Raw genomic sequence first — 27,108 nt, 5'->3', positions numbered from 1 at the left:
CCAAAAATAGAGGTGTTAATAGTTTATTTGTGTCAATTGACAAAATGATGCGAATGAACAAAAAAATAACAAAAACAAAAATCAGTATTTGGTGTGACTTTTGCCCTGTGGAGGAGGAGTCCGGGAAGTGATGATACGGCCCCCACAGATATAGCCCTGATCTCATCATCATCCAGTCTGTCTGGGGTTACATGAAGAGACAGCCGGATTGGAACAAGCCTACATCCACAGAAGATCTGGGCTTAGATCTCCAAGATGGCGGCGGGAACAACCTCCCTACCGAGTTCTGCCAAAAACTGTCTGCAAATACCGAGAAGAACTGATGGAAGGCAAAGGACAATGGTCACACTGAATATTGATGGGATTTACAGTTCTTTTTTTTTTTTTTTTTTTGAACTGTAATTTTTTATTGAAAGGATTTTTGTAAAATACAATACAACAGAAGAGTTAAAAACATAAAAAAACATGAACATGAAGCAATGCACATACCGTCAAATAGACTGGGAATGTATACACATCACAAAAACCTGAGAGGGGAAATGAGGGGGTGGGGGAGGAAGGGAAGGGGAAGGAGTCAGAGACTATTCAAAATACAGTATCCGTCCCAAGATGACCATATAGCCTGGAAAGCCTCAACAGTATGGTTAAGTGTGGCTGTCAAGTTCTCCATACTACGGACATCCTTAACTTTGGCTACAAGATCAGAGCCAGAGGGAGGAGAGGCACTCTTCCATCAGAGAGTGATGAGAGTGTTGGCTGCGGTACAGAGATAAAGAAACAATTTAGAGGTGTGCTTACCCAGATGAACAGGGGGGAGATTGAGGAGATAGATGAGGGGGTCTAAAGGGAAACCTTGAATAAATAGAGCGTCCGTAAGGGACTTGACCTCCAGCCAGAAAGGGTGGATCCCTGGACAGTCCCCAAAAATATGATACAGAGTACCCACTCCTGCCCGGCAACGCCAACACTGGGAAGAGATGTTAGGATTAACGGAGTGGAGCAAGGCTGGGGTATGATACCAGTGCATAAGTAGCTTGTACTGAGTCTCCCGGAACGTAACACAGGTGGAAGATTTAGCTGCTTGGGACCAGATAATTTGCCATTGGTTCGGGGAGATCTGCCTGTTCAAGGCCCCAGACCACTTCTCCATATATTTATGCGATATGGGGCCCTCCCGTCCAGAGGAGGAGAGGATACTATAAATGCCAGAGATAAGGCCTGCAGTAGAGGTGCCCGCACAACAGTTTTTCAAAGACAGTCGGTGGGGACACCTTCAGAGAGCCAAACTGGGTAAAACAAAATGGACAATCTGCTGGTAATGCAACCATTCAGTGGTGGGTAGATGTAGTTCTGACACAAAATACTCAAAGGGACTAAGCACCAACGTCAGTGGGTCTATTAAGTCAGCAACACGCAAAAGGCCTACCCTACTCCATGGTCGCAACGAAGCTGACACAAGTCCAGCCGTTAAGAGGGGGTTGTACAAAAAGGAAATCATGGACAAACACTGGGAGGCCAGGGGAAAGATTTTAGAGCAGGTAATCCAAATGGTCCTTGTGAAGCGTATAGGACCCAAAAGGGGAGTGGACGGAAGGGGGGAGGAACGGGACCACAGAAATGCATTGGGATGTAACAGAGCCAACCAGAGTTTCTCTATCTCAACCCATTTGGTATAGGCCTGCGGGGCTGGCCAAATGGCAGGCAGCGCAAGTGTGCAATATGTGTGGTACCGCCAATCCCTCCTCCTCCCTACCAGACAGCATCACCGAACAGGGTATGCGGTGACGCTTGCCATTCCAAATAAACTTAAAGATGGATTTTTGAAGGGAGCGCAATTCAGAGTGAGGGACTGTGACCGGAAGAGTTTAAAAAAGTAGAGGAGCTTCGCATTAATACGACCTATAAGCGAAATATGGAGGAGATGCCAGAGGGCTCTCAGTTCATTAAATAGGCTAGGGTAATTAACTGAATAGAGGGTGGAGTAGGAAGGGGAGAGCTGGATCCCAAGATATCGGAGCGTTCCCACCATTGAAAGTCAAAGTTGGAACGAAACAGTTTTAAATCAGCAGTAGGAATATTAAGGGGGAGGGCTTCAGTCTTGGTGGGATTAACTTTATAACTCTTAAGGACCTGAAGAAGGTTGGGACGAGAAATATGGGGATTTGTAAGGGTCAGGAGAACATCATTGGCAAACAAACTAATTTTAAAGGATTTATCTCTAACCAAAACACCTGAAATATCAGGATTCATCCGAATCTGGGCAGCCAAGGGCTTAATGCATAAGGCAAAAATAAGAGGTGATAAAGTACAGCCTTGCCGAGTCCCATTACGAATAGGAAACGGAGCAGAGACTGAGTTAGGGAGTTTCACCACCGCCGAGGGGCGAGAATAGAGCCCCTCAATAGCGGTCAGAGAGGCCCCAGACAGACCAAAGCTACCCAGGGCGGTTTTCGTAAACGACCAGTCGAGGCGGTGAAACGCCTTTTCCGCATCAAGACTCAGTAGGACAGTGGGGGTGGCAGTGCGATTGGCTACATCAATTAAATCCACAGTCCTTCTGGTGTTGTGTCCCCCCCGACGACCGGGGATGAAACCCACCTGGTCCTTATTGATCAAGGATGGGAGCCAAGCGCTCAGTCTTTTAGCTAAGATTTTAGTAAAGAGCTTCAGGTCAGTATTCACCAGTGCTATAGGGCGGTAGATAGAACACTCTTGGTGGTCCTTGCGGGGTTTAGGAACGAAAGTAATGTGAGAGTCGAGCATCGACCGGGGAATAGGGGCATCTTCTAGAAAGGCATTAAAGGGGCGACATCAATGGGGAAGCAAATCGGCCTGGAACGTTTTATAATAAAGATATGTAAATCCGTCTCTTTTTTTTTTTTTATTCATTTTGTTATAAACTATTAACCCTTCTATTTCTGAAGACATTCTTACTGCGCAGCATTTTTTATCTACACGTGTGTAACACTTTTCCACGGTACTGTAAATGCATGAATTTAGACCAACCATGATAGTAAATCTGCTTGGTCTGGTCTTGTCATCACTGATTGAGTAATGTTATAGAGATCAAGGGCACACCCCTGTCTGACCACACCCACTTGTTCATTTAGTCATACATTTCTAGGAAGAAAAACAAAGGAATACTACAATAGTGAGTAATGGGAACAGATACACTTGAACTGTTATATAATGGAGAATACAATTATTTAGTAGGCAGATATGCCAGTAGAGATGACAGGCTCTCATATATATATATATATATATATATATATATATATATATATATATATATATATATATATATGGATATATATATATATGGATTCATTGGGCCTAATCTGAAGCGGAGTGCGCGACTGGATGCTGGGGCACCGCAGCTACCTGTTTTTTTTGGTCCAGAAACTGAGGCGGCCTCCAAAATACCCTGTGTGCACTCAGCCTAAGTCTGTTGAATCTATATTAAAAGGGTTGTCCAGAAATTTGACAACTCATGGAGGAGGCTGGGAAAGCTGAAACAAAAAAAACCCAACGTAATCCTACTCTCTGTCCATTCTGGTGCGCCATGATGATACTGCCAGAAATCTTGTGCCACACGTGACCATCGAGGCCAATCTGAAAGGAACCATGACTTATGTGAGTGACGTCACTGGTTCCTTTATTGCTGCAGAACATTGTGTCTTTTATGTTGTATAAAAGATGTGATCCATTGAGCGAATGAGCATTTGCTTGTTCATCATCAGATTGGCACATTGTTAACCAGTTATCAAATGTGGGGCTGTTCGGTGTAGAAAAAGACGGATTAGGGGCCATCTTGTTAGAATGTATTAATATAGGAATGGACAGAACGGAGATCTTTCTAATAATCTCTAACTGTGGCATCTTCTACATCTGGAGGTAAAAAGGTTTTTCCACAGTCATAGGTGAGACTTCTTTACAGTAAGAGCAGTGAGATTATGGAACTCATTGACACATGATGGCCTGATGTCTGATAATGTATAGAGGTTCAGGAGAGGCCTGGATGACTTTCTTGAAATCCAAAATATCACAAGCTATGGGAACTAGTATTTTGGGATGGAATGTTGATCCAAGGATTCATTTTGCTTGCAATATTGTAATTGGGAAGGAATTTTTTTCCCCTAATAAGGGTTAATTGATGTTCTCCTCATGGGTTTCTTACTTTTCTATTGATCAACATGGTATGTTAATATGTGGACTTGTTGGACTTGTGTCTTAATCCAACTTTATCTACTATATAACAGATAAATAACTGTCCTCCATCACCTCTGATAAGTAAATGTTCCATGGCCTAGTATGTGTCACTATTATCACACTGTCCTACCATAGGTTCAGTTTGCACCAGTTATTATCAGAAATCTTGGGCTGGCTTGCACACCTATAGATAGCTTTCAGCCAAACGCTTATTTGGTCAATGGTTATCCCTCCCAACTCTTCCATACACAGGCATACTTGTCTAGATCAAATGGGCAGGTGTTCTCAGTAGGATAATGGAAATAAGAGAGAATAATCCACTGCCCCGACACCTCTGGTAGAGGTTTATCTCCTCAAAAACAGAAAGATCAAGCATATTCAAGAGCCTGATATCACCCCCCTCAAAGAGAGTATACGTTAGATGGTCTGCTGATTCTGCCAAATTTAGGATCTGTGTGACCAGCTCTCTTCTACGGTTGGGGGAGTTATGTTTCATATTTCTCTTAAAGGGGTTATCTAAGACCCAAGGGTGTTGGATACTAGTGACCTATCTATACCACACTGGTTCCCTGCACTGATCAGCTGCCTTCGGGCTCTGGAAGTTGTATACATGGAATGTGGCCAGAAACAGTTTTGCTCCTATTCAAGTAAATGGGAAAAGATCTGCAGTTCTCCTGTTGCTGCTTATACAGTGGGCGGGGCCTACAAACACTGTAACAGTGACATCAGGGGACTGCAGTTCTCCCGGTGCTGCTTCTACAGTGGGCAGGGCCTACAAACACTGTAACAGTGACATCAGGGGACTGCAGTTCTCTCGGTGCTGCTTCTACAGTGGGAGGGGCCTACAAACACTGTAACAGTGACATCAGGGGACTGCAGTTCTCCCGGTGCTGCTTCTACAGTGGGAGGGGCCTACAAACACTGTAACAGTGACATCAGGGGACTGCAGTTCTGCTTGCACGCACAAGAACTGCTTCCGACTCTATATCATGTGTCAGACCTGTACTGATCAGATACCAATGTTCTATCCTGTGGATACGTCACCAGTATTCAGTACCCTTGGGTCTTGGACATCCCCTTTAATTCATGGGTACTTGAAACCGCATCTAGGCACTTGATTTCATTCACCTTCATAGGCTACTATCACCGTCAAACAGTAGGAATATGCAAATAGGACACTGATAACTAATATATACTCTCACTGTGTTTCCTGAGCACTGGTTTGTCCCACACACTATCAATATTAGTACAGTAATTTCCTAGACCACATAATACCACGTTGTGCTGGTTACATTCCTAGATGCACACTGTCAAAGGGAGTATTCTTCCAATTTATGTCTCTGACTGCACGCCTCCCAACCTGTGTATTTATTACAGAACAAGTACTTGCAAGTCGTTCCAGACATAATGGACTCGCTTTCTGTTCGAGAGCAACGTATGAGCAGATTTAAGGGCAGCCGCCACCATCTCTTCTATAGTGAGTCATAACAGCAACTGCATCATTTAATTTATGCAGACTGAAGTGGATGAAAGGCAAGTTAAAAGGGATATTGTTAGGAATCAGCATAAATGGCATACTTCTCCTTATTTATAGCAGTTACTGAGAGATTATCGCATTCTGTCAGTTTCTTGGATGTATCATGAGCTACACCACATGGGTGTTTTTGTCCGATTTTTTGTTACTGATGCATTGTGTCATCAGTATAAGCCCTCCTTCACACTCATTGGCCCAGGTGTACTAAGAGTTGGGCAGGCTGTCTGAAAATACGCCAGATTTATCACAGTGACTGATGCTGGACGATAAATCTGCCATAACGTTAGAATGTTTAGTCTACATTTATACTACCTTTTAGTTAGCTTACCTTAAGTCAGAATTTTACTACACAATTTTGACACATTTGACACACCCTAATATCTAGCACCCTGATGTCTCTACACCCACATGTCTAACAAGTGGAAACATTTTTTAGCCCAAACTAGATTCCCCAAAGATGTGTCTAGTCATAACCACAGTAATAAATCTGGATCAGTGTTTTTCATGTTTTTTTAAATAGCTATTAGTGGATTTTTAAAATTTTCTAATAATCTTTTTTTGGATTGTTTTTGACTTCTTAAGAAACTCCTGACAATAAATTGCAAAAAATGAATGGCACAAACGCAAATACTGTAGACTTTTCAATAATTTGACACAAACGGAAAGAAAACACTGAATATGGAGCTGAATTTGCAACAGATTCCATCTCTAAATCAGCTCCAAATTCCAACTGAAATTTGCCTGCCTTTCATTTCAACACTCATGTTTTTTCCTCTAGCTTATCTTTTTTTTGCCATAGGATGGGACATCAATTTTATATTGTGGGGTGTCCAAAGGAGGGATCCTGAAAGATCACCTATTCCCCATAATGGTGTGAGGTTGTCCCATAGACATGAGTACTTAGGGTCCATTCACATAGAAAATGGTGAAATGAATTTGTTGTGGAACTTCACCGGTGAAAAAAAAGCCTCCCATTGACTTCAATGGGTTCCTTTTTCTGAAGGAACCCATTGGAGTCAATGGGAGGCTTTTTTTTCAGCGCTTAAATTCCACACCAAATTCCTCCATGTGAATAGACCCTTTTACGGTGAGTAGTTGAAGGTGAGGTAATGGGAGAATCCATGCCCAACACCACAGAGACGGTACAGTTGATTGTTTAATAAAAAATTCACTGACACATCACCTCTTGCAAGAGGCAAAGCAATTTAAACCTAGGAAGTTGCAGTCCCCGGACCCCACCTCCTTAGGGGATTGGTTTGGAGAAACTGGATTCACCCAGCGAAGGGAAGTACTTAGAACCCGCACCATTTCAGCTGCCCCCTCTTGCGCCCCCTCCATACTGGCATCCTGATCCTTTTGAGTTGACTGGCCCAACCATATGTTGCCAATATGCCCCCTTATATTCTCTCCAACCTTGTGGAAGCCCTGATCCTACTTTCTAACTGTTCCCCAATGGGGATTTTCCGTTGTGATCTGATTTCGCAGAGCATTATAGGACCTGCTGTAGAATTGTTGGAACGAAACGGAACATCGGACCCTCTCAGTTGTGTGCATGGGGCCTGTTCACTTGTGTATATTGTTTCCACTTAAAACCTTAAAACATTTCAATGGAAAAAAAAGAGTACAGGGTATGAGCACTGCAAATCATGTCATCATGGGGGTCTGTGAATAGGACATCCATTTTGGAGAGCCCCTTTAAGCTTAAAAATAAGGATGAGGTGTGTATTCAGCCCTGTGCAGACTGTTTATTATGAAACGTGTATGAGACAGGACATGAATGGGATGGTGCGGCCGGCCGGCGTGCACAGATCAGGCAGCAGACATCTGTCTGCACTTTGTGTTTGATCTAGAACACATGCTACTAGTAATTAGTAGGGGCTTTGACTGCTGAAACCCTCCAATTGAGTCTCACATTGCTGGGGCCGGGGACTACGAGGACTATCGCTGTCTCACTACTACACTGAATACACGGCTGAGGTCACAAGCTAACATTATACCCCCTACCTCTTACATTTCTGGTAATTCACGATGGTGGCGATATACTGTGTCACAGGAAATTTGGGTTTCATTCTCTACTTGCTATATGGTTACACATGAAATATCCCAAAACTGAATATTAATATATGATTTTATCTAAAAGGGTTATGCCACAAAAAGTATTTATTCTCTATCCATAGGCTACAGTATAAATACCCGTTCAGTAGGGGTCTAAGTGATGAGATGCCCACCAATCCTGAGGACAGGGGGTCCTTTCCTTCCTACCAAAGCCAGGCTGAATGTGGGATTGACTGGTGGTGGACAGTGCTCTCATTCATTTCAATGGGAGCACCGGAGATAGCTGAAGTCATGTCCTCATGTCTGTCTGCTGTCAGGCTGAATGTGCAGCGACTCATGACATAACCCCTTTAAAGAGAAACTTTCACCACCTCACCAGATCTTTTCCTGCTTCAATAGATGCTGTTCCAGTATGTATGGACACTTATTCCCTGACCAGGGGGATAGGGGGATAATTGACCGATTGCTGGGGACACAATCATCAGGTGCTCCAGTGATCCGGGGAACGCAGGACTGAAAGTCTGTCTAAGGCAGTGATGGCGAACCTTTTAGAGACTGAGTGCCCAAACTGCAGCCCAAAACCCACTAATTTATCACAAAGTGGCAACATGGCAATTTAACCTTAATACTGTACGCATCCAAAATTGTGGATGTTACGGACGGTCTGTAATAATATCACTTGTCTGCCGTAAAACAGATACTATGTGATTAAAAAATGGACCCCACATAGTACAATCTGCTCCACAGTGGCTGATACACAGCATAATTTGCTCCACAGTGGACCCCACACAGTGTAATCTGCTGCAAACTAGCCACACACAATATAATCTGTTCCAAAGATAGGAGCCTACAGCGAGGGCTCTGATGCCACCACCTCTGGCACGGGTGCTATAGGTTCGCCATCACGGCCCTAAGGGGACAGTTTGCTTGCTTGACTGGTGATCCACTCACTGCTATGGTACTGCTGGGATTCTAATCTCCAGCAGAACCCACTTCGCTAAAAAGTGAATGGAGCACTGTTCACGCAAGTGCACTGGTGCTCCATTCATAAGGAGGCCTTTAGGGGGACTACTGATCACTGGGGTACCCTGCAATCAGACATTTATCCCCTGCCCTGTGTCTAAATGCCCATTATGGCACAACCACTTCAAAAGGGACCAATCACGAGGTGTGAAAAGCCCAATGACATACATCATCTGATCAGCGCTGTCACCCTGACCAATTTGGTGTTTTGTTTATCCAATTCCATTCAGCCATTCCAAAGCTATAAGCCCTTTTAGTGTTGATGCTAATTAGGCTATATTAGGTAAGTGGAGGGGGTGGAGTCTCTATGTATTGTATGTCATACAGTGTTTCCGCCCACTTGGCTAGTAGACCCTCATTTCAATCCGTACCAAAAGGGATTATAACTTTGGAATGGCTGACCGGATTCTTGGTGACAGCGCCGATCAGAGGATGTATGCCTTTCAGTCCCCTGTGTGATGTATGTCATTGGACTATCCTCTGACTATTCACTTGCTGCTTAATATATCTGACCCTTGACAGGTGTTGTTATAATCCGCCACCAGTGGTTTTAATGTTACGGTGGATCGGTGTCTACCTCCAATGCTGAGTGACTGGTGACACGATGACCCGAAGGTTTGCTGGTCCTGAGGCTCTTCTGTAATGTTACTAGTTTAGCGAACTGGATTTTTGCTGCTGTCCAGCACCTTCTATGCTACATATCTGTTTACTAGCTTACTTATGTTTGCATGTTTCCTAACTAATACGCAGCAAAACTTTCCAAGTGTTTGAAGTAATAAAAGAGTAGAGAGCATTGTTCTCCGACCCCGCACACGTAGCGCTGAGACTTACTTCTATGGCATTATGACAACAAAAACAAATCCTGCATATGTTGTGGTTGTCATAGGGACAGTGACGTCGCGGCCTCTGTTTCATGTGTGTGGGGGGTTATCTAATGTCCGGTACCTACAATGAAACAGAAACACATACATCATTTCCTTGGTTTTGCAATATTTATCTCTCTAGACTGATGAAACATTTAGTGCCGCAGGCTGGAATATTTTTGTAGTTTATTACTTTTTTTTTTTTTTATCAAAAAAACAGAGAAAGATCAAAGGTATTTACCGTTATACAGCCGCCACTAACATATCCTGAAACAAATGGACTTTCTTCTTGGGCTATAGTCACATGTCTGTGTTTTTTCACGGCGAAGTCAATATCAGTGTGATATCCTTTTTTTAAATGGACCCAATGACCTTAATTAGGAGAGTCAGGTCCGGGAAAATGGAGCCTTAGTGCCAATCCATCAAAAGGTAGAGGGTGTTCACACTATAGTCACCTGTGAATAGAGCCTTATATACTAAATATTTTCTGAATGCACATACTGTACATTAAAGATTTTTATTTTTTTTTACTATTGTTAATTTATATTGCACCATTAATTCCATGGTGCTTTACATTATTATATTACTCTCATGGTGCTTTACATTATTATATTAATTCCATGGTGCTTTACATTATTATATTAATTCCATGGTGCTTTACATTATTATATTAATTCCATGGTGCTTTACATTATTATATTACTCTCATGGTGCTTTACATTATTATATTAATTCCATGGTGCTGTACATTATTATATTAATTCCATGGTGCTTTACATTATTATATTAATTCCATACTGCTTTATATTATTATATTAATTCCATGGTGCTTTACATTATTATATTAATCCCATGGTGATTTACATTATTATATTAATTCCATACTGCATTGCATTATTATATTAATTCCATGGTGCTTTACATTATTATATTACTCTCATGGTGCTTTACATTATTATATTAATTCCATGGTGCTGTACATTATTATATTAATTCCATGGTGCTTTACATTATTATATTAATTCCATGGTGCTTTACATTATTATATTACTCTCATGGTGCTTTACATTATTATATTCATTCCATGGTGCTGTACATTATTATATTAATTCCATGGTGCTTTACATTATTATATTAATTCCATGGTGCTTTACATTATTATATTACTCTCATGGTGCTTTACATTATTATATTAATTCCATGGTGCTGTACATTATTATATTAATTCCATGGTGCTTTACATTATTATATTAATTCCATACTGCTTTATATTATTATATTAATTCCATGGTGCTTTACATTATTATATTAATCCCATGGTGATTTACATTATTATATTAATTCCATACTGCATTGCATTATTATATTAATTCCATGGTGCTTTACATTATTATATTACTCTCATGGTGCTTTACATTATTATATTAATTCCATGGTGCTGTACATTATTATATTAATTCCATGGTGCTTTACATTATTATATTAATTCCATGGTGCTTTACATTATTATATTACTCTCATGGTGCTTTACATTATTATATTAATTCCATGGTGCTGTACATTATTATATTAATTCCATGGTGCTTTACATTATTATATTAATTCCATGGTGCTTTACATTATTATATTACTCTCATGGTGCTTTACATTATTATATTAATTCCATGGTGCTGTACATTATTATATTAATTCCATGGTGCTTTACATTATTATATTAATTCCATACTGCTTTATATTATTATATTAATTCCATGGTGCTTTACATTATTATATTAATCTCATGGTGCTTTACATTATTATATTAATTCCATGGTGCTTTACATTATTATATTAATCTCATGGTGCTTTACATTATTATATTAATCCCATGGTGCTTTACATTATTATATTAATTCCATACTGCATTGCATTATTATATGAATTCCATGGTGCTTTACATTATTATATTAATCTCATGGTGCTTTACATTATTATATTAATTCCATGGTGCTTTACATTATTATATTATTCCATACTGCTTTACATTATTATATTAATTCCATACTGCCTTACATTATTATATTAATTCCATGGTGCTTTACATTATTATATTAATTCCATGGTGCTTTGCATTATTATATTAATTCCATGGTGCTGTACATTATTATATTAATTCCATGGTGCTTTACATTTGGGGGTTACATATAGTACACAAAATATACAGGTAGATATAATACTAACAATGACAGACTGGCACAGTGGGGTAGAGGGCCCTGCCCACGAGGGCTTACAATCTATGAGGGAAGGGGGTAGAGACAGAAGGGGAGGGGGAGACTGTACAGATGGCAGTGCGGTGATAGTGTTATTGGAGGTTGTAGGCCTTCCTGAATAGATGAGTCTTCAGGGCCTTCTTGAATCCTGTGATTGTGGGGATCAGTCTTATGTGTCTTGGTAAGGAGTTCCAGAGTATGGGGGGAGGCAAGGGAGAAATCTTGGAGGCAGTTGTGTGAGGAGCGGATGAGAGCAGAGCGGAGTAGGAGATCATTGGAGGATCTGAGGTTACGTGTGGGCAGGTAGTGAGAGATTAGTTCAGAGATATATGGAGGGGACAGGTTGTGGATGGCTTTGTATGTTAACGTTAGTAACTTGAACTCAACATGCTGGCCAATGGGTAGCCAATGGAGGGACTGGCAGAGGGGAGCAGCTGATGAAGATCGGGGGGTGAGGTGAATTAAACGAGCAGCGCAGTTTAAGGTGTACAGGAGGGGGGCGAGGGTGTTAGCTGGGAATCCATGGAGAAGGGTTTTGCAGTAATCTAGGTGGGAGATTATGAGGGCCTGGACGAGCATCTTCGTAGATTCTGGGGTGAGGAAGGAGCGGATTCGATGGATGTTCTTGAGTTGGAGGCGGCAAGAAGTATTGAGAGTTTGAACGTGTGACTTGAAGGATAGGTCAGAGTCCAGGGTTACCCCAAGGCATCGGACCTGTGAGATAGGGGTAAGTCGGGTTCATTGATTTCTATAGGACAAGCTATCCGTGTTTTTGTTTAAATCACCTTCAATGTTATAGAGATTTTCACATGAACATAACCAAATATAAATATTGTAGACAATTAAAAATGTAAGCATTGTTGCAAATGTAAATAATAATAATAATAATAATCATATATATATATATATATATATATATATATATATATATATACTGTATATATATATATATATATATATATATATATATATATATTTATTTATTTATTTAAAATTTAGCAATTTTATATATTTCCTCTAACCATCTTAGTGGTGACATCTTTTGTCTCGATTGGTTGCTAACAGACTTAACCGTGAATGCAAGTACTTTGTATGATGTCGGACTTGTCAGAATTCCAGCCATGATGTCCTTATTCATGGTGCTATCCATTGGTGACCGACCAAGATAACAGATGTCACCACTAAGATGGATAGAGAAAATCTTAAAACTTTGCAATATATTTTAAATTTTTTGTATTTGCAAAAATGTTTTAACTTTTACAAATGTATATACTGTATATATGGGCAAACCCCTTTTATGCTGTTGGATTCTCGTGATGACTTCATCTGAGATGTGCCAGTGAAATGTTGGTAGGTGTACAAAAGTGAACTCTCATTTTAAAGGAGTTGTTTAAGATTTCTTTACTTATTGATTTGCCTAGCACTCCAGTGTTATGGTCATTCCCGCCAATCTGTCTTTTACATGGCTGCAGCGCTGACGTCACATCAATAGCATAGGACCACTATAGTCAGTCACCGGCTTCACAGTGTACCGTATGAGGTCACGTGTTGTTAAGGTATAGTCACCTATACCGTCCTGTCCTATTACATCTCACAATCAAAATCCTATATCTGCATTCACAAGTTTGCTCCATCATATTCATTGTGTTTCTGACTTACTGTTACTTCTGTAGAAGTTCAGTCCATGCAAACTGGGACTATATACAGACATAGATCATATCCGTGGTGATAAGACCTCAGGAACTTCTAGTTACTCATTAAATTGCCTCTTGTAGAAGATTTTGCTGTAATTTAATAGGCAGCGTTCAGTGTCATGTTGTATAAAAATAAACTCCATCAGCAGCCGACCTGGGATTTGCATATCCAGAAATACAGCGATGAATTCACTTCCTCTTTCCGACTGATGTTTGCCCGAAAGAGAGCAAAACCGAAATAACCTGCATGGCCGTAAGAAAGGCTGATTTATTGCTCTGTCCAGGATCCAGGCGCATGGAATTACCTCTGCTGAACTCTTTAAGATGAAGGTTTCAACGTTGCGAGTAAAGTGGATGCAGCAACTGCCACATAGCTCAAAGGAACAGCTGCCTCTTTAGAGCCGGCAGCCTCTCCTCCTCACAGCTCAATAGATCAACTTCCCTTATAAACCCTTACAATGTGCACAGTCTGCTGAAACCGCTTACAAGGAGAGAAGAGCAGAACGCCAGGCAAGGCTCCTATTGTAGGCCCCTGCTGGCAGCCAGTGCATGGTATCACAACCCGGCATGGAGTAACGTGTATGGGAGACGCTGCACAAATATCCTTCTTATTACTTATTTCTCTCGTGTGCCTATCGTGCCGACATATTCTAACAGACATTTTCAATCACTGTCTCAAGTAGGGCTCTAAATTCCCTATCAGTATGGCTGTGGGAAGAAGCCCACACAAACATGGGGAGAACATACAAACGCTATGCAGATGTTGTCCTTGGTTGGATTCCCAGACAGGACCTCCAGTGCTCCAGGACAACAGTGCTAACCACTGAGCCACCATGCTGCCTATGTCTTTTACTAATAGGGAAATGCATTCAGAATAATCTTATACTCCTACTTGACGATATTTTGTGATCGTCCTCTAGGACATGTTTGACCAAACAGATTTCTCCTACTACTATGGGATTTTAAAGTACTTCCGTGAGTTATTGAGGTCTCCATTTTTTTCTGGGAGCCTTTTGGACTTGTTGATGATTTCGATATGTCAGTCGGACTTGTCTCTATACCGACATGACTGTGTCCATTCAGACAGGTAGGGATGTGCCCCTTTGACGAAGGGAATGGAAATATCCAGGTGAAATTCAGGTCCTCTTTCTAGACCTCCGTATTATATAAAATGGTAATATATGTAGATAGATACAAGTGTAAATATTTATTTTGCTTACTTGTATAGTGCTAACATATTCTGCAGTGCTTTATCACTGTCTCATGTAGAGTATGTATATATAATATATGTGTGTATATATAGAGATATATAGAGTGGGTACGGAAAGTATTCAGACACCTTTAAATTTTTCACTCTTTGTTTCATTGCAGCCATTTGCTAAAAGCAAAAAAGTTCATTGTATTTCTTATTAATGTACACTCAACACCCCATTGTGACCGAAAAAAAGCAGAAATGTAGATATTTTTGCAAATTTATTAAAAAAGAAAAAATGATATATCACATGGTCATAAAGTATTCCGACCCTTTGCTGTGACTCATATTTAACTTACATGCTGTCCATTTCCTTCTGATCCTCCTTGAGATGGTTCTACTCCTTCATTGGTGTCCAGCTGTGTTTAATTAAACTGATTGGCCTTGATTAGGAAAGGCCCACACCTGTCTATATAAGACCTCACAGCTCTCAGTACATGTCAAAGCAAATGAGAATCAGGAGGTCAAAGGAACTGCCCAAGGAGCTCAGAGACAGAATTGTGGCAAGGCACAAATCTGGCCAAGGTTATAAAAGAATTTCTGCAGCACTCAAGGTTCCTTAGAGCTCAGTGGCCTCCATAATCCTTAAATGGAAGAAGTTTGGGATGACCTGAACTCTTCCTAGACCTGGCCATACAGCCAAACTGAGCAATCATGGGAGAAGAGCCTTGGTGAGAAAGGTAAAAAAGAACTCAAAGATCACCATGGTTGAGCTGCAGAGATGCAATAGGGAGATAGGAGAAAGTTCCAAAAAGTCAACTATCACTGCAGTCCTCCACCCGTTGGGGCTTTATGGTAGTGTGGCCCGAAGGAAACCTCTCCTCAGTGCAAGACATAAGAAAGCCCGCATAGAGTTTGCCAAAAAACACATGAAGTACTCCCAGACTATGAGAAATAATATTCTCTGGTCTGATGAGACGAAGATTGAACTTTTTGGCTTTAATTTTAAGCGGTATGTGTGGAGAAAACCAGGCACTGCTCATCACCTGCCCAATACAATCCCAACAGTGACACATGGTGGTGGTAGCGCCATGCTATGGGACAGGGACAGGAAGACTGGTCGCGATTGTAGGAAAGATGAATACGGCCAAGTACAGAGATATCCTGAGTGCTCTGGACCTCAGACTGGGCCGAAGGTTCACCTTCCAACAAGACGATGACCCTAATCACACAACTAAAACAACAAAGTAGCGGCATCGGAAAAACTCTGACCATTCTTGAATGGCCCAGTCAATGCCCTGACCTCAACCCAGTTGAGCATCTCTGGAGAGACCTGTGAATGGCTCCACCAACGCTCACCATCCAACCTGAAGGAACTGGAGAGGATCTGCAAGGAAGAATGGCAGAGGATCCATAAATCCAGATGTGAGAAACTTGTTGCATCATTCCCAAGAAGACTCATGGCCGTACTAGCTCAAAAGGGGCAAATACTCAATACTGAGCAAAGGCTCTGAATACTGATGACTATGTGATATTTCAGTTTTTCTTTTTTAATAAATTTGCAAAAATATCTACGTTTGTTTTTTTTCTTGTCAAGATGGGGCTGAGTGCACTTTCATGAAAAATAAAATGAACTTTTTTGCTTTTAGCAATTCCTTACCCACTGTATATAAACAGGTCAGCAGCCTTAAATGAGCTAATAAAGTCCTTTATTTTTTTTTTCTATTTTTGGAATTCTGAACAGTTTTTTTTTTTTTAATCTAGTAATAATGTAATTGAAGGTGAAGTGGAAAAATGGTAGAAACTTCAGACACACATGAAACTTGTTTATGTTAGTTTTTTATATTATGGAGCCTTTGGCCATGATACACAGTAATTGGTGTATTTTTTTATTAGCTCCCGCTCTCCAAAATGTGAAAAAAATAATAAACTGCAGAATGTAAATCCATATACGTGTTTACATTCCCCCAGGTCTGGGCAGCAGTATATAAGGGACTGGATAGCTGGAGCCGCGTATATCCATGTTCCTGCCCCTGGATCCTGACTACTACATCAGGCTTGGATCCCGCACTTAACCAGCCACAGATGTTCCCGCTTTTGCTCACACTCCGCGTTTCTGTAACGTGCTGCATTCTATAAAATAGAACATTTGACAGATTTGTGTATCGGCGAAATCTAGGAGCAAAATGGAAGGGAAATTCATATAGGAAAAGAAGCGGAGGGGACTAATTTGTTCCAGCTTTTGGATATGTGGAAAGTGTCAAAAAGACAAAATATAGGGGGGATTGTGGCATGATTTTTTTTTGGAAGGATTTGGGATCTAATCTCTCCTGTTATTTATAGATCATGTCAATTTTAAGGGGCTTTATTTAGGACTGTACAATTAGGTTTGATTTCTTCTTATTGGATTAGGTGCAGTTACGGATATTTAGGAAGGTTTGGTGAATGGTCTCATGGGAACTGGAAAATCAACATAATATGCACCATGAGGTTAAGGGCAGCACCGATCTACTCTGACGACCTATTGTAAATCATTGTGACTGTAAAAGCATACGCCTATACAGTATTGTGCAAAAGTTTTATGCAGGGGGGATGCCAGGGAAAGGGGAGGGGGGGTGACCTCAGCAGTCACGGGCAAGGAACCATAAACATTTGTGAGAGACCTCCCCAATCTCTCTCCAGAAACTGCTGAGGTCACTGATTGGTCTTAGTGGTTACATGAGCCTCAGGGTTTCCAAAGTGGGGACTGGCAGCAGACAACGGAACGCCGGGGACAGGACATGCAATGCAAAGGTTAAAAACCACACTGGAACCGGAGCAAGAAATTGACCTGTTGTAATTGCCAAACTCACAGCGACGGCAACATGGTGGCTCAGTGGTTAGCACTGCAGACTTGCAGCGCTGGCGTCCTGGGTTCAAATCCTGCCAGAGACAACATCTGCAAGGAGTTTGTATGTTCTCCCTGTGTTTGTGTGGATTTCCTCCCATACTCCAAAGACATACTGATAGGAAAAAAATTAACATTGTGAACCCTATATAAGGCTCGCAATCTACACAAAACCCCCCCGCAGCGAACTGTCCATAAAGACTCGTGTGGGATTTGGTGACCTTGATTGACCTAATAGGTTCCCTTTAACTCTCATCCACTAACTTGGTATTGTATGTTACAATAGGTTATCTGCCAGTAATTCTGGCAGTGGCTAACCTGCTGCAGCCATGCCACTTGTGGCCCCAGGCCTTAAGCAGTCCCCCCCAACCAGCTCCGCACCTCCCATGAGGCGACCTGAAGCGAGCGCTTCAGGCGGCGCTATGTCAGGACCCCAGGGAGGGCGGCATTTTTGATTACCTAAGCCAGTCCGGGCAAGCTGTCCTGGACTGGCTTAGCACCGAGCGGTGGTTTGGGGAGGCCACTGGAGCAGCGCTGCTCCAGCAGCCTCCCATCACGCTCCAGCAGCCTCCCATCACGCTCAGGCAGAGAGCAGGTCATCTCCGTGCCTGCTCTCTGCCTGCGAACAACGCTAAGCCCCGCCCCTTTGCTCCACCACGCCCCTTCGATTGGCCACACCCCTTTGCTCCGCCCCCTCCTCCGGGGGGGGGGGCGGCTTTCTGTAGTTCGCCTCGGGCGGCGAAAGGGGTAGGTTCACCCCTGCCCCCAACATAATATTATGTCTTACATTACTTACATTGATATTGATAGATGTTATGATCACATGATATAACATAACAAACCACCATTACTTAAGGAGAATTCTTTTCCATAGGGATTGGGCCATCATTCCTAATTATTTTTCTCTTCCTTTTCTCCTGTTACTTAGGCGTTATGTCTCTGCTGCGGCCCCTTCTCTTGGACGTGGTCCCAACTATCCAGCAGACCTCTGCCTTGGCTCTTGGGAGACTCGCCAATTATAATGATGATCTGGCAGAAGCTGTTGTTAAAGGAGACATTCTTCCGCAGCTTGTGTATTCTCTGGCCGAACAAAATGTAAGTAAATACTTTATGGCCTTTTTAAAGACTTTATTCCTTTGTGGCGTAAATCAAAACATAACCTAAAAGAATTCATAAGAAACAAAGGACTCCTCCAAAGATGTCACGTACTGGTGCAAGGTGAGGACATGACTGTATGTAGATGATAATATCTCTGGAAATATCATTGCAGCATCACGTTGTGTAATATTCTTCTATTAGACCCCAGGAGGGAGAAGACTGGCTTCTATTATTAGTCAGATTTTCTCGTTTTTCAATATCCATCTTAAAGGGAACCTGAGTCAGAAGGGGTACTATGGGAGAATGCCTTTGCAAGCCACCTGGGGGGGTGTCTAGGGTCTAACAGGCCATGCACCTTTTACTAGGGATTCTTGGAAAGGGATCTTAAGGGTCAGTTCACACAGAGTTTTTTGGCAGTGGATTTTGACGCAGAATCCGCCTCAAAATCCACTGCCAAAACCAGCTCCCAATGACTTCAATGGAAGCCACTCGCTTCTTTTTTCCGCTAGCTAGTAGTGGAAAAAAGAAGCGAGATGACCCTTCTTGCCGCGACGTCCGTGGTGCGAGACTCCCTCCCGATTAGGCCCATTCATTTGGGCCTAATCCGGAGCGGAATGCTGCAACGGGATGCCGGTACACTGCAAATTCCGCCATGTGAACATACCCTTAGAAAGGACCTTTCATGTCCTCAGAGATGTGCAGTATTACATAGTGCTAGAAAACCGTCAGCTTTCATAGTATGTGTCCTGGTGCTGGAGATATCGGTGCTGTTAGTTTCGGCATTGATATCTCTCCGGTGTCCTAAAGGCGGGCCTTACAGTCTAGCATCATCCCTAGGTTTGAGGAATGCCCCCAACACGGCGCATTCCAGGAAAACTGACTGTCGATTTTCTAGTATTATATAATCCAGCCATCTATAAATACATGGAAGGTCCTTTTTCAAAATGTATTCTGGTTTGGCTTTAATCCCAGACAATGAGGCAGGTTTATTAAGACTGGTATTTCATACTCTAGTCTTAATAAAAGCCTTGCCTGACCCAGGGAATGACTGATTTATGAAGATGCTCCGAGGAGCACACACATGTGCCAGAATAGAGGTCTATGCTAGCTAGGAACTGGCATAGATTTCCATGATAACTCACACCAAGAAACTGGCGTGAGTTATAATAAGTATGTTGGGCCAAAGTGTTGCCAACTCAGCCCACCCTGGTCCGCTCACATTCACACAATGCGGTGAGCAAGCCACAGAACAGGAATTGTGGCGCGCATTTGGCACAAGAAAAGGCCTTAACCAAATATGTGTTATAATATCATCCTTCTATGCCAAAAAACTTAGAGAGATTGATAAATTCCCCCAATGTATCTAGGTTTCATATAAAACCAAGCATTGATCTATAGCAGTCTTTCTCAAAGTGAGCGATAACGCCTCCTTGTGGGCGCTGGAGGCCTATAGGGGGGCAGTAAAGGGCACAGAGAAGATTGGGGGGCGTTGAAGCGGTTTAGGGGGGCGATGGCTAATTTAAAGGGGTGGTATCATAACAATGATTCTATCTATACTGCTTGTTAATGTGGATTTAAGACTTTTCCTAAATACATTGCTTCAGCAAAACTGCTTTGTTTGTCCACTATCTTACTTTATTCACTTCATTATGGACACTAGCACCTGGCCCCCTGCTCATTGCTGAGGGAGCCACATGACGTAGCTCCCTGCTGTGTGTGGGGGGGGCTGAGTGTACAGAGCCAGCCTGTGTCTGCACTACACATACACATCACATACACATCACCTAGCTCCCTGCTGTGAGATAGAGGGGGGGTGTGTGGAATAAGTGCTGCTTTCTTATATAAAGCAGTCTAAATCCTACTGGGCTAAAGGACCTGGTCTCTCTGTTCACTAGGATAAAGCTTTATTATATAGAGCAGGCTGCTAGTGGGCAGAGGAGCCAGGTCCTTTAGGAAACTCCGTACAAGGTAAATCCAAGTCTACAGGACCTTTTGATGACATCACAGGCCCTTCAGTCGTCCCATAGGATCACGCTATGTGGTGGGCGGAGCTACACGCTAATTTATCTCCCATAAAATAGTGGAAAAAAAAGAAGTTTAAAAAAAAAAAAAATCATAATAAAATAAATAAAATAAAACTGTGAAACACAAACACATTAGGTATCCCTGTGTCTGATAGTGCCTGGTCTACTGAATATAGGGGGTCTGCAGTGCTCCCGTCCAGTCAGGAAGGGGTTAATAGGAGCACTGCAGATACTCTATATTCAGACAGACTGAATTACAAGTGGGGAAAAAAACAGTCCTCAAGCTCAGGGAAGGGGCAGACAGACAACCAAAACACCCTCTCCCCTTTCCCAGGACCCAGCAACTACTGCACCCAAAAACTCCGACCATTTTAATTTCTGAAATTTTCCAGTAGCTGCTGCATTTCCCCCCCTCGGCTTATACTCGAGTCAATAAGTTTTCCTAGTTTTTGTGGTAAAATTAGGGGCCTCGGCTTATATTCGGGTCGGCTTATACTCGAGTATATACGGTAATAACTTTTCATTGTCTTTTGTCGTCTTCTGTGATGAGATATCTCGCTGCAGCATTTTAACCAATTGCAGAAGTTTGGGATGACTCTGCTACATCTGGTATATGGCAGCGTTATATGGGAATAGTTTTAGGCAGGAACTATATGGCAGTGTTATCTGAGCTCTTCATAGGAGGATCATTTGGGTAACATATATTAGCATTTTGTGATGTGTTTAGAGCAGTATTATATTGGTGTAGCCCCAATGCAAAACCTGTAACATAGCCATCCAACTTTATTGCCCCCTTTTTTACGGACATTTTTTAAACGCGGTCTACCCCCCACATAGCTACATCCTTGCAAATGAGATTTAACCAAATGTCGTGAGCTTTGGCCAGGAGACTTATTTCCCCTACAGGCCTGGCTTCACTCGGATATTGCATAACCGTCCCAAGTCAGTTCCTAAATCTCATCTCCATTCAGATGACTTTAATCTCCTGGTACTTAAAGCCCATTTACATGAAGTGATTTTCTTTCAGATCACAGAGATCAATGATAACCTATTATAATATAATTCCTTATTGACAGAATTAGTTATTTATGCATAAAAATGGAGCCCTCTCCGAATCATGAATGGGGGGTTTATATCCCTATCTCCCTAAGGAGCATTTACATACAAAGACTATAAGGGATGATATCACTACTCATTTATTGCTTGCAGTATACAGGCCTTTAAGAACGCGGCCACCAATTATGCGATCGTGGCTATATGCTTTTAATAAAGATCTCATTCTCTAGGCCTGATCTTACTGCCCATCCCCAGGCCTTGCTTGAAGTTACCCCCAGGCCTGCCTGGCAACCTCCCCCGGGCCTTCCTTTAGCCTCCCTTTGCCGGAGACGCTGCCATTGTATTGAAGTGCGGCTCTGAATACTTGTGTTTGCATAAATAATTCATGTGTATATTGATGAATAGAGCCTAAATGACAGTCTGCGAGATAATAGAGATACTTAACCCCGAAAAGGCAGCTGCTTGTTTATTTAAAACAACTATTTCAGAGATATAAAAGGTCTCTCCAAAGTTTAATGCCTGAAAACAGAATTGAGTAAACTCAATTGAATGAATCTCCGGTCTCCGTACACAGACGTTACAGTCATTTAACCACTTCTAGTATGTGGGCCGTGTATCCGTCCTTACTAAATATGTGTACGCTGCCTGGGAGACGACTGGTCTTATTATTCTATAGAGAATGCTAGATCTTATTTTTATCTTTGGAAGAGTTTTCGGCTAGTATATAAACTAAAGGGATTGTCTCTTTTAGAAAACTCTATTCTATTAAAGGGGCTTTCTCTTCTAGGCAAGATTATCCTATAGGATAGAAGATAGTTTGACGATTGGTGGGGGTCCTACTGCTCAGACCCCCACTGATCAGGAGATTGGGTGACTTTGGAATGGTTTCGAGGTAGCGTATGCATTGCTGCTTTCATTTTGGTTATCTCCGGTGAACCCATTACAATGAATTGACTGGCACATGTGCAGCTTAGCCAGTACATCATTCAGAATGGGGGACAGAAGTATCCCTATTCTCCTGATCAATGGGGGTTGGAGCTCTTGGGCCGCCACCATTCTGCAAATTCCAGATGGAATGTGGTCCATTTGTATTGGCTATCTCCTATTAAAATGAATAGAGCGGTGCACACAATGCTTGACCGGGGCTTCATTCAGAATGGGGGGGGCGAAGTTACCTGCTCTTTTGATCAGGGGGGAGGGGAGGGCAGTTGGATCCAATTAGCAATTTTTTGGATGGAATGGTAGTCAGGCAGCGGGCTCATGGCTTCATTTATTTTGGTTATCTCCAACATTCCCATTAAAATGAATTCATGCCAAAGAACCACCACTTAATTCAGGATGGTGGTAAGTCAGTGGGATTTTCAGAATTTGAGCCCTAACGATCTGCAAGCTATCCCTTATCTGCAGATTGAAGAATAACTTGACCACATCCTTCCAAGCTTCATTTATTACCCGGAGTGTAAAGTATCTATATATCTATATATAATCTATAAATATAATAAATATATGTATCGATATGTATATAGTATCTATCTCGTACTAGGAAGGACAACCTGTTGGTGTAAAAAGAAGCTGTGTAATGCTGTGTAAGACTTATATGATCAGCTATTTGTATGAGGACTCTTCTAATGTCCTTTTAGACGAGCCAATAAGCGGCCTTAAGAAGATTGATCAAGGCAGATATAAAGAGACCTTCCACGAGACTTGTATGGGGACGAATGAGCATTAATATGGTCTTTTTCTCCCCTTACAGGGGCACCATATAGCCTGTTCACACATGTGCTGCCTACATGGATAATCTTTCCACTAGCATAAAAAAAGTCAGCCAAGCTCTTGACTTTCCTCAGCAGATGGTGTAAGGAAAAGAAAAGACTGAGCATGTTGAATTTCATAATTCCTGATCCCATGTTCTCTTGAGAAATAAACTACCACCAATGGTGTCTGGCAGAGGCTTACTCTACTCTACTCTACTGTACTCTATTCTACTGTACCCTACTCTACTCTACTGTACCCTACCCTACCCTACTCTACCCTACTCCCGTATCCTACCCTACTCCCCTACCCTACTCTACCCTACTCCCCTAACCTACCTTACTCTACTCTACCCTACCCTACTCCCCTACCCTACCCTACTCCCCTGCCCTACTCTACTGCCCTACCCTACCCTACCCTACTCTACTCTACCCTACCCTACTCCCCTACTCTACCCTACTCTACTCTACTCTACTCTACTCTACTCTTGCCATTGAAGACACAAGCTGATTATGAGAGTGTTTGGAGGCTCAGGAGGAGTAGCTTTTGGCTAAATAAGCGTTCGGCCAACAGCTGTTGTCAGTGTATGACCACGTTAATACTGGTGACCGCCAGCTCCTGTGCTTGTATGAGCAACACATTATCACCACAGGGTCTTTGCTCCTGCTTAGAAATGTCTCTCCATGCAATGAATACAGCTCTGAAGCTCGCCAGGTCAGAAGGCGCATGTGTCGATAATGAGAGTAGTGGTGCGAGTGCGTCAGCTTAGGGCCAGAAGACATTTTGTCTACACTGACTGGCATTGTCAGTTAAACAACAGAGGGAAGAAACAGAGTGTAGTACTCATCTGTAGGAGGCATAGCGTTTTGGAGCAATGGTGACGCCCTCGTTGCTCCAAAAACGTAATTTGCATATACAGGAAAACGGCTGTATCTTTTGAACAGCGGGAAAGAACCCCAGCTTCAGGGGCCCTAAACTATTTATATTTAGGTACCGTTTTATGTGGATTTATCTGGTGACAGACTCCCTTTGATAGGCCGAAACGAACTGACAGACTTCAGAACTCAGAATATCACCGCAACCACATAGATGGATAGGTTAGGCTCACCTGAACGAAACTGTGTTTTCTCCTTGTGATTCGGTTTCTCCATTGGTGAGATTTGGCTGGGTTTGTGAATATGCAAATGAGCTCTTTGGGGCAGTGAGGGCTTTGTAATTGCTCCATAGAGATAATAGGCAACTCTCTTGTTGCTAATGAGCTCATTTGCATATTGGCAAAAATAGTGATATGTCTGCAACAGAGACACACCGATTCACTAGGAGCTGGGCTCTGGAGACTCCCTTTAAATAATAAAATGCTGCCATCCTGCAGCCACCACTAGGGGGAGCTTACTGTGTTTTTATTGTGTTGCTTTACAGTAAGTTGTTAAGCTGCGGGGCTGCAGACAGAAGTTTATCTTTTAACCCTGTCTGTGCTGGAGGATTTGGATCTTTTGGTCAGATTAAGAGTTTAATCTGTAAATAATTTTACATCTTAGTTTAAAAAAAAATCTCTGACTGAATAAACCTAAGTCATGATCGCTGTTATCCCTGGCATTCCTACTCGCTAGCACTTATTCTAAAAAGAAAACCGAGGTCCTGAGAGGATGCTGTGTTTCATTGAAAAGGGATCAGCCGTCTTCCCCCGAGGTGTTTTTCCCCCCCCCCCGCTGCCTGCCAGCCGAATACACAGCCAGCGTAGGAGCAATCCGTGCCGACCCTCCCAAGGGCATGGCTACCTTACACACCTTCTGAAATGTGTTTTGTCAGTCATGTCTGATTCCTTTGTGTGTCTACACCTGTTACCTGGTTATCTGACTACAGACATGTTCTTTGACGTAGTCATAGCATTGTTGTTGCTTGCTCTTTATCATTCTTTATTGTACTGTATATTGATGCGTTCCAATTTGATAGCTTGTATTATCATGACATTTATTGATTGTTCTTGTTTGCTTTTTTTATATAGGCTTAAAGGAACCCTCCAGATTTTTTTTTTTTTTTTAATCTATGTAAGGTAGTCATCAAAGTAGATTCAAAATGTATTATTGCTGATGCGACCACCCATGTCTAGCATCTGTACCCATGTCAAGTTCCTGTCTGTGCAAAACACTGCAGAGCTAATACTAGAAGATACTTCCAGGAACTTATACTGTGAAGATGTTGTTAACAAAGGTCCTGGAAGGTGATTATAAAGCTGTACCAACTCTGGTACTGCAGAAAGTAATGGGAGCAGATTATATCAGAGACAGAGAAGGAGCAGGAAAGCTTTATGGCAGAAGAACAGGGGTGGGGTGTTCCTGAATATCTGAGGTCACATGGTAGTTCGGAATAGTAACTGCAGGGAGCAGAGAGAGACCTCTTGTTTGTACATCAACCAATGCTAGAAAAAAAACAAGTCACATGGTGATCATGTGACTTATTGAAGACTGGGAAAAGCAGGATAAGAAAAAAACACTGTGAGTGCACAACTACTACTATTAAAGGAAAATCCTTTAAAGGTTATTCTTCTCCTACCTTTAGAAGTCTTCTCTGTGCCGCCATTTGATAGAAATCCCCGTTTTTGTCTGTATGCAAATGAGTTATTTGAAACAGCACTGGGGGCGTCCCTAATGCTGCGAGAGAAATCTCCAGCGTCGCCTCCATCTTTTTCAGGAAAGGTCTCTCCCCGCATCTTCTTCCAGTGCTGACTTCAAACCTCTAAGCATGCACAGTCGGCTCTGCCGTCAGGCCTCGGGCAGAGCCAACTGGGTATTCCCGCGGCTATTTTCTTGTGGCCGCTTACACCAGTTTACAGAGCCAACTGCGCAAGCCTAGAGGTTTGAAGCCAGTGCCGGAAGAAGACGCGGGGAGAGGCCGTTCCAGACGAAGATGGAGAAATCGCTGGAGAGTTCTCTTGCAGCATTGGGGACGCCCCCAGTGCTGCGAGAGAACTCATTTGCAAACAGAAGAAAACCAAGATTTCTAATGAATGGCGGCGCAGAGAAGACCTCTAAAGGTAGGAGAAGAATAGCCTTTCTTAAGGCTATTCTTACGGGTGACTGACAAAAAGTTCAATTTTAATGGTAGAATCCCTTTAAGGAGATGATCCTTCAGTCAAAAGCAAAAAGAAAAAATCAATAGAATATTCCTTTTCAAATAACTTTTATTAACAAAAAAAGTTGTGTAAGTTAGAGGAGTTGTAAGAAATGTTAAAAACAGATAAAAATGTTCTGAAACAAAAAGGAGGGACCACTACTCATCTCTTCTTTCCCTAGTTAGCCTATGGTAAATCTTCTAGCTTAAGTAGCCAATATATAAAGGATGTAGTCATTTAGTAGCCTCAGTGGTCACATCCCATGCTTTCCTTTAAAGGGAGTCTGCAACCTCCCCCAAGTATATTCAGCTATGACACCACATTACAGAGCATGATACACTGATATATACTGTACCTTTA

At 42.2% G+C, this 27,108-nt stretch overlaps 1 protein-coding gene across 2 annotated transcripts in view; it reads left to right on the top strand.

The window, feature by feature from the left end:
• The window catches only part of SPAG6 (sperm associated antigen 6), a 149,166-nt gene that overhangs the window by 15,391 nt on the left and 106,667 nt on the right, over window positions 1-27,108 (top strand). For both annotated transcript variants that reach the window (XR_012715477.1, XM_075271736.1), the window contains exon 3: window positions 18,635-18,801. Coding sequence is in view for 1 of the 2 variants with exons in the window: in XM_075271736.1 (XP_075127837.1) it covers window positions 18,635-18,801 (167 nt within the window). In the remaining variant the exon portion in view is untranslated. The remainder of the gene's footprint in view (window positions 1-18,634; window positions 18,802-27,108) is intronic.

This window comes from Leptodactylus fuscus, chromosome 4 (genome assembly GCF_031893055.1).
Source record: "Leptodactylus fuscus isolate aLepFus1 chromosome 4, aLepFus1.hap2, whole genome shotgun sequence".
Lineage (NCBI taxonomy): Eukaryota > Metazoa > Chordata > Amphibia > Anura > Leptodactylidae > Leptodactylus > Leptodactylus fuscus.
Note: the sequence above shows the minus strand (reverse complement) of the source record. Positions and strands in the feature narration are given on the sequence as shown.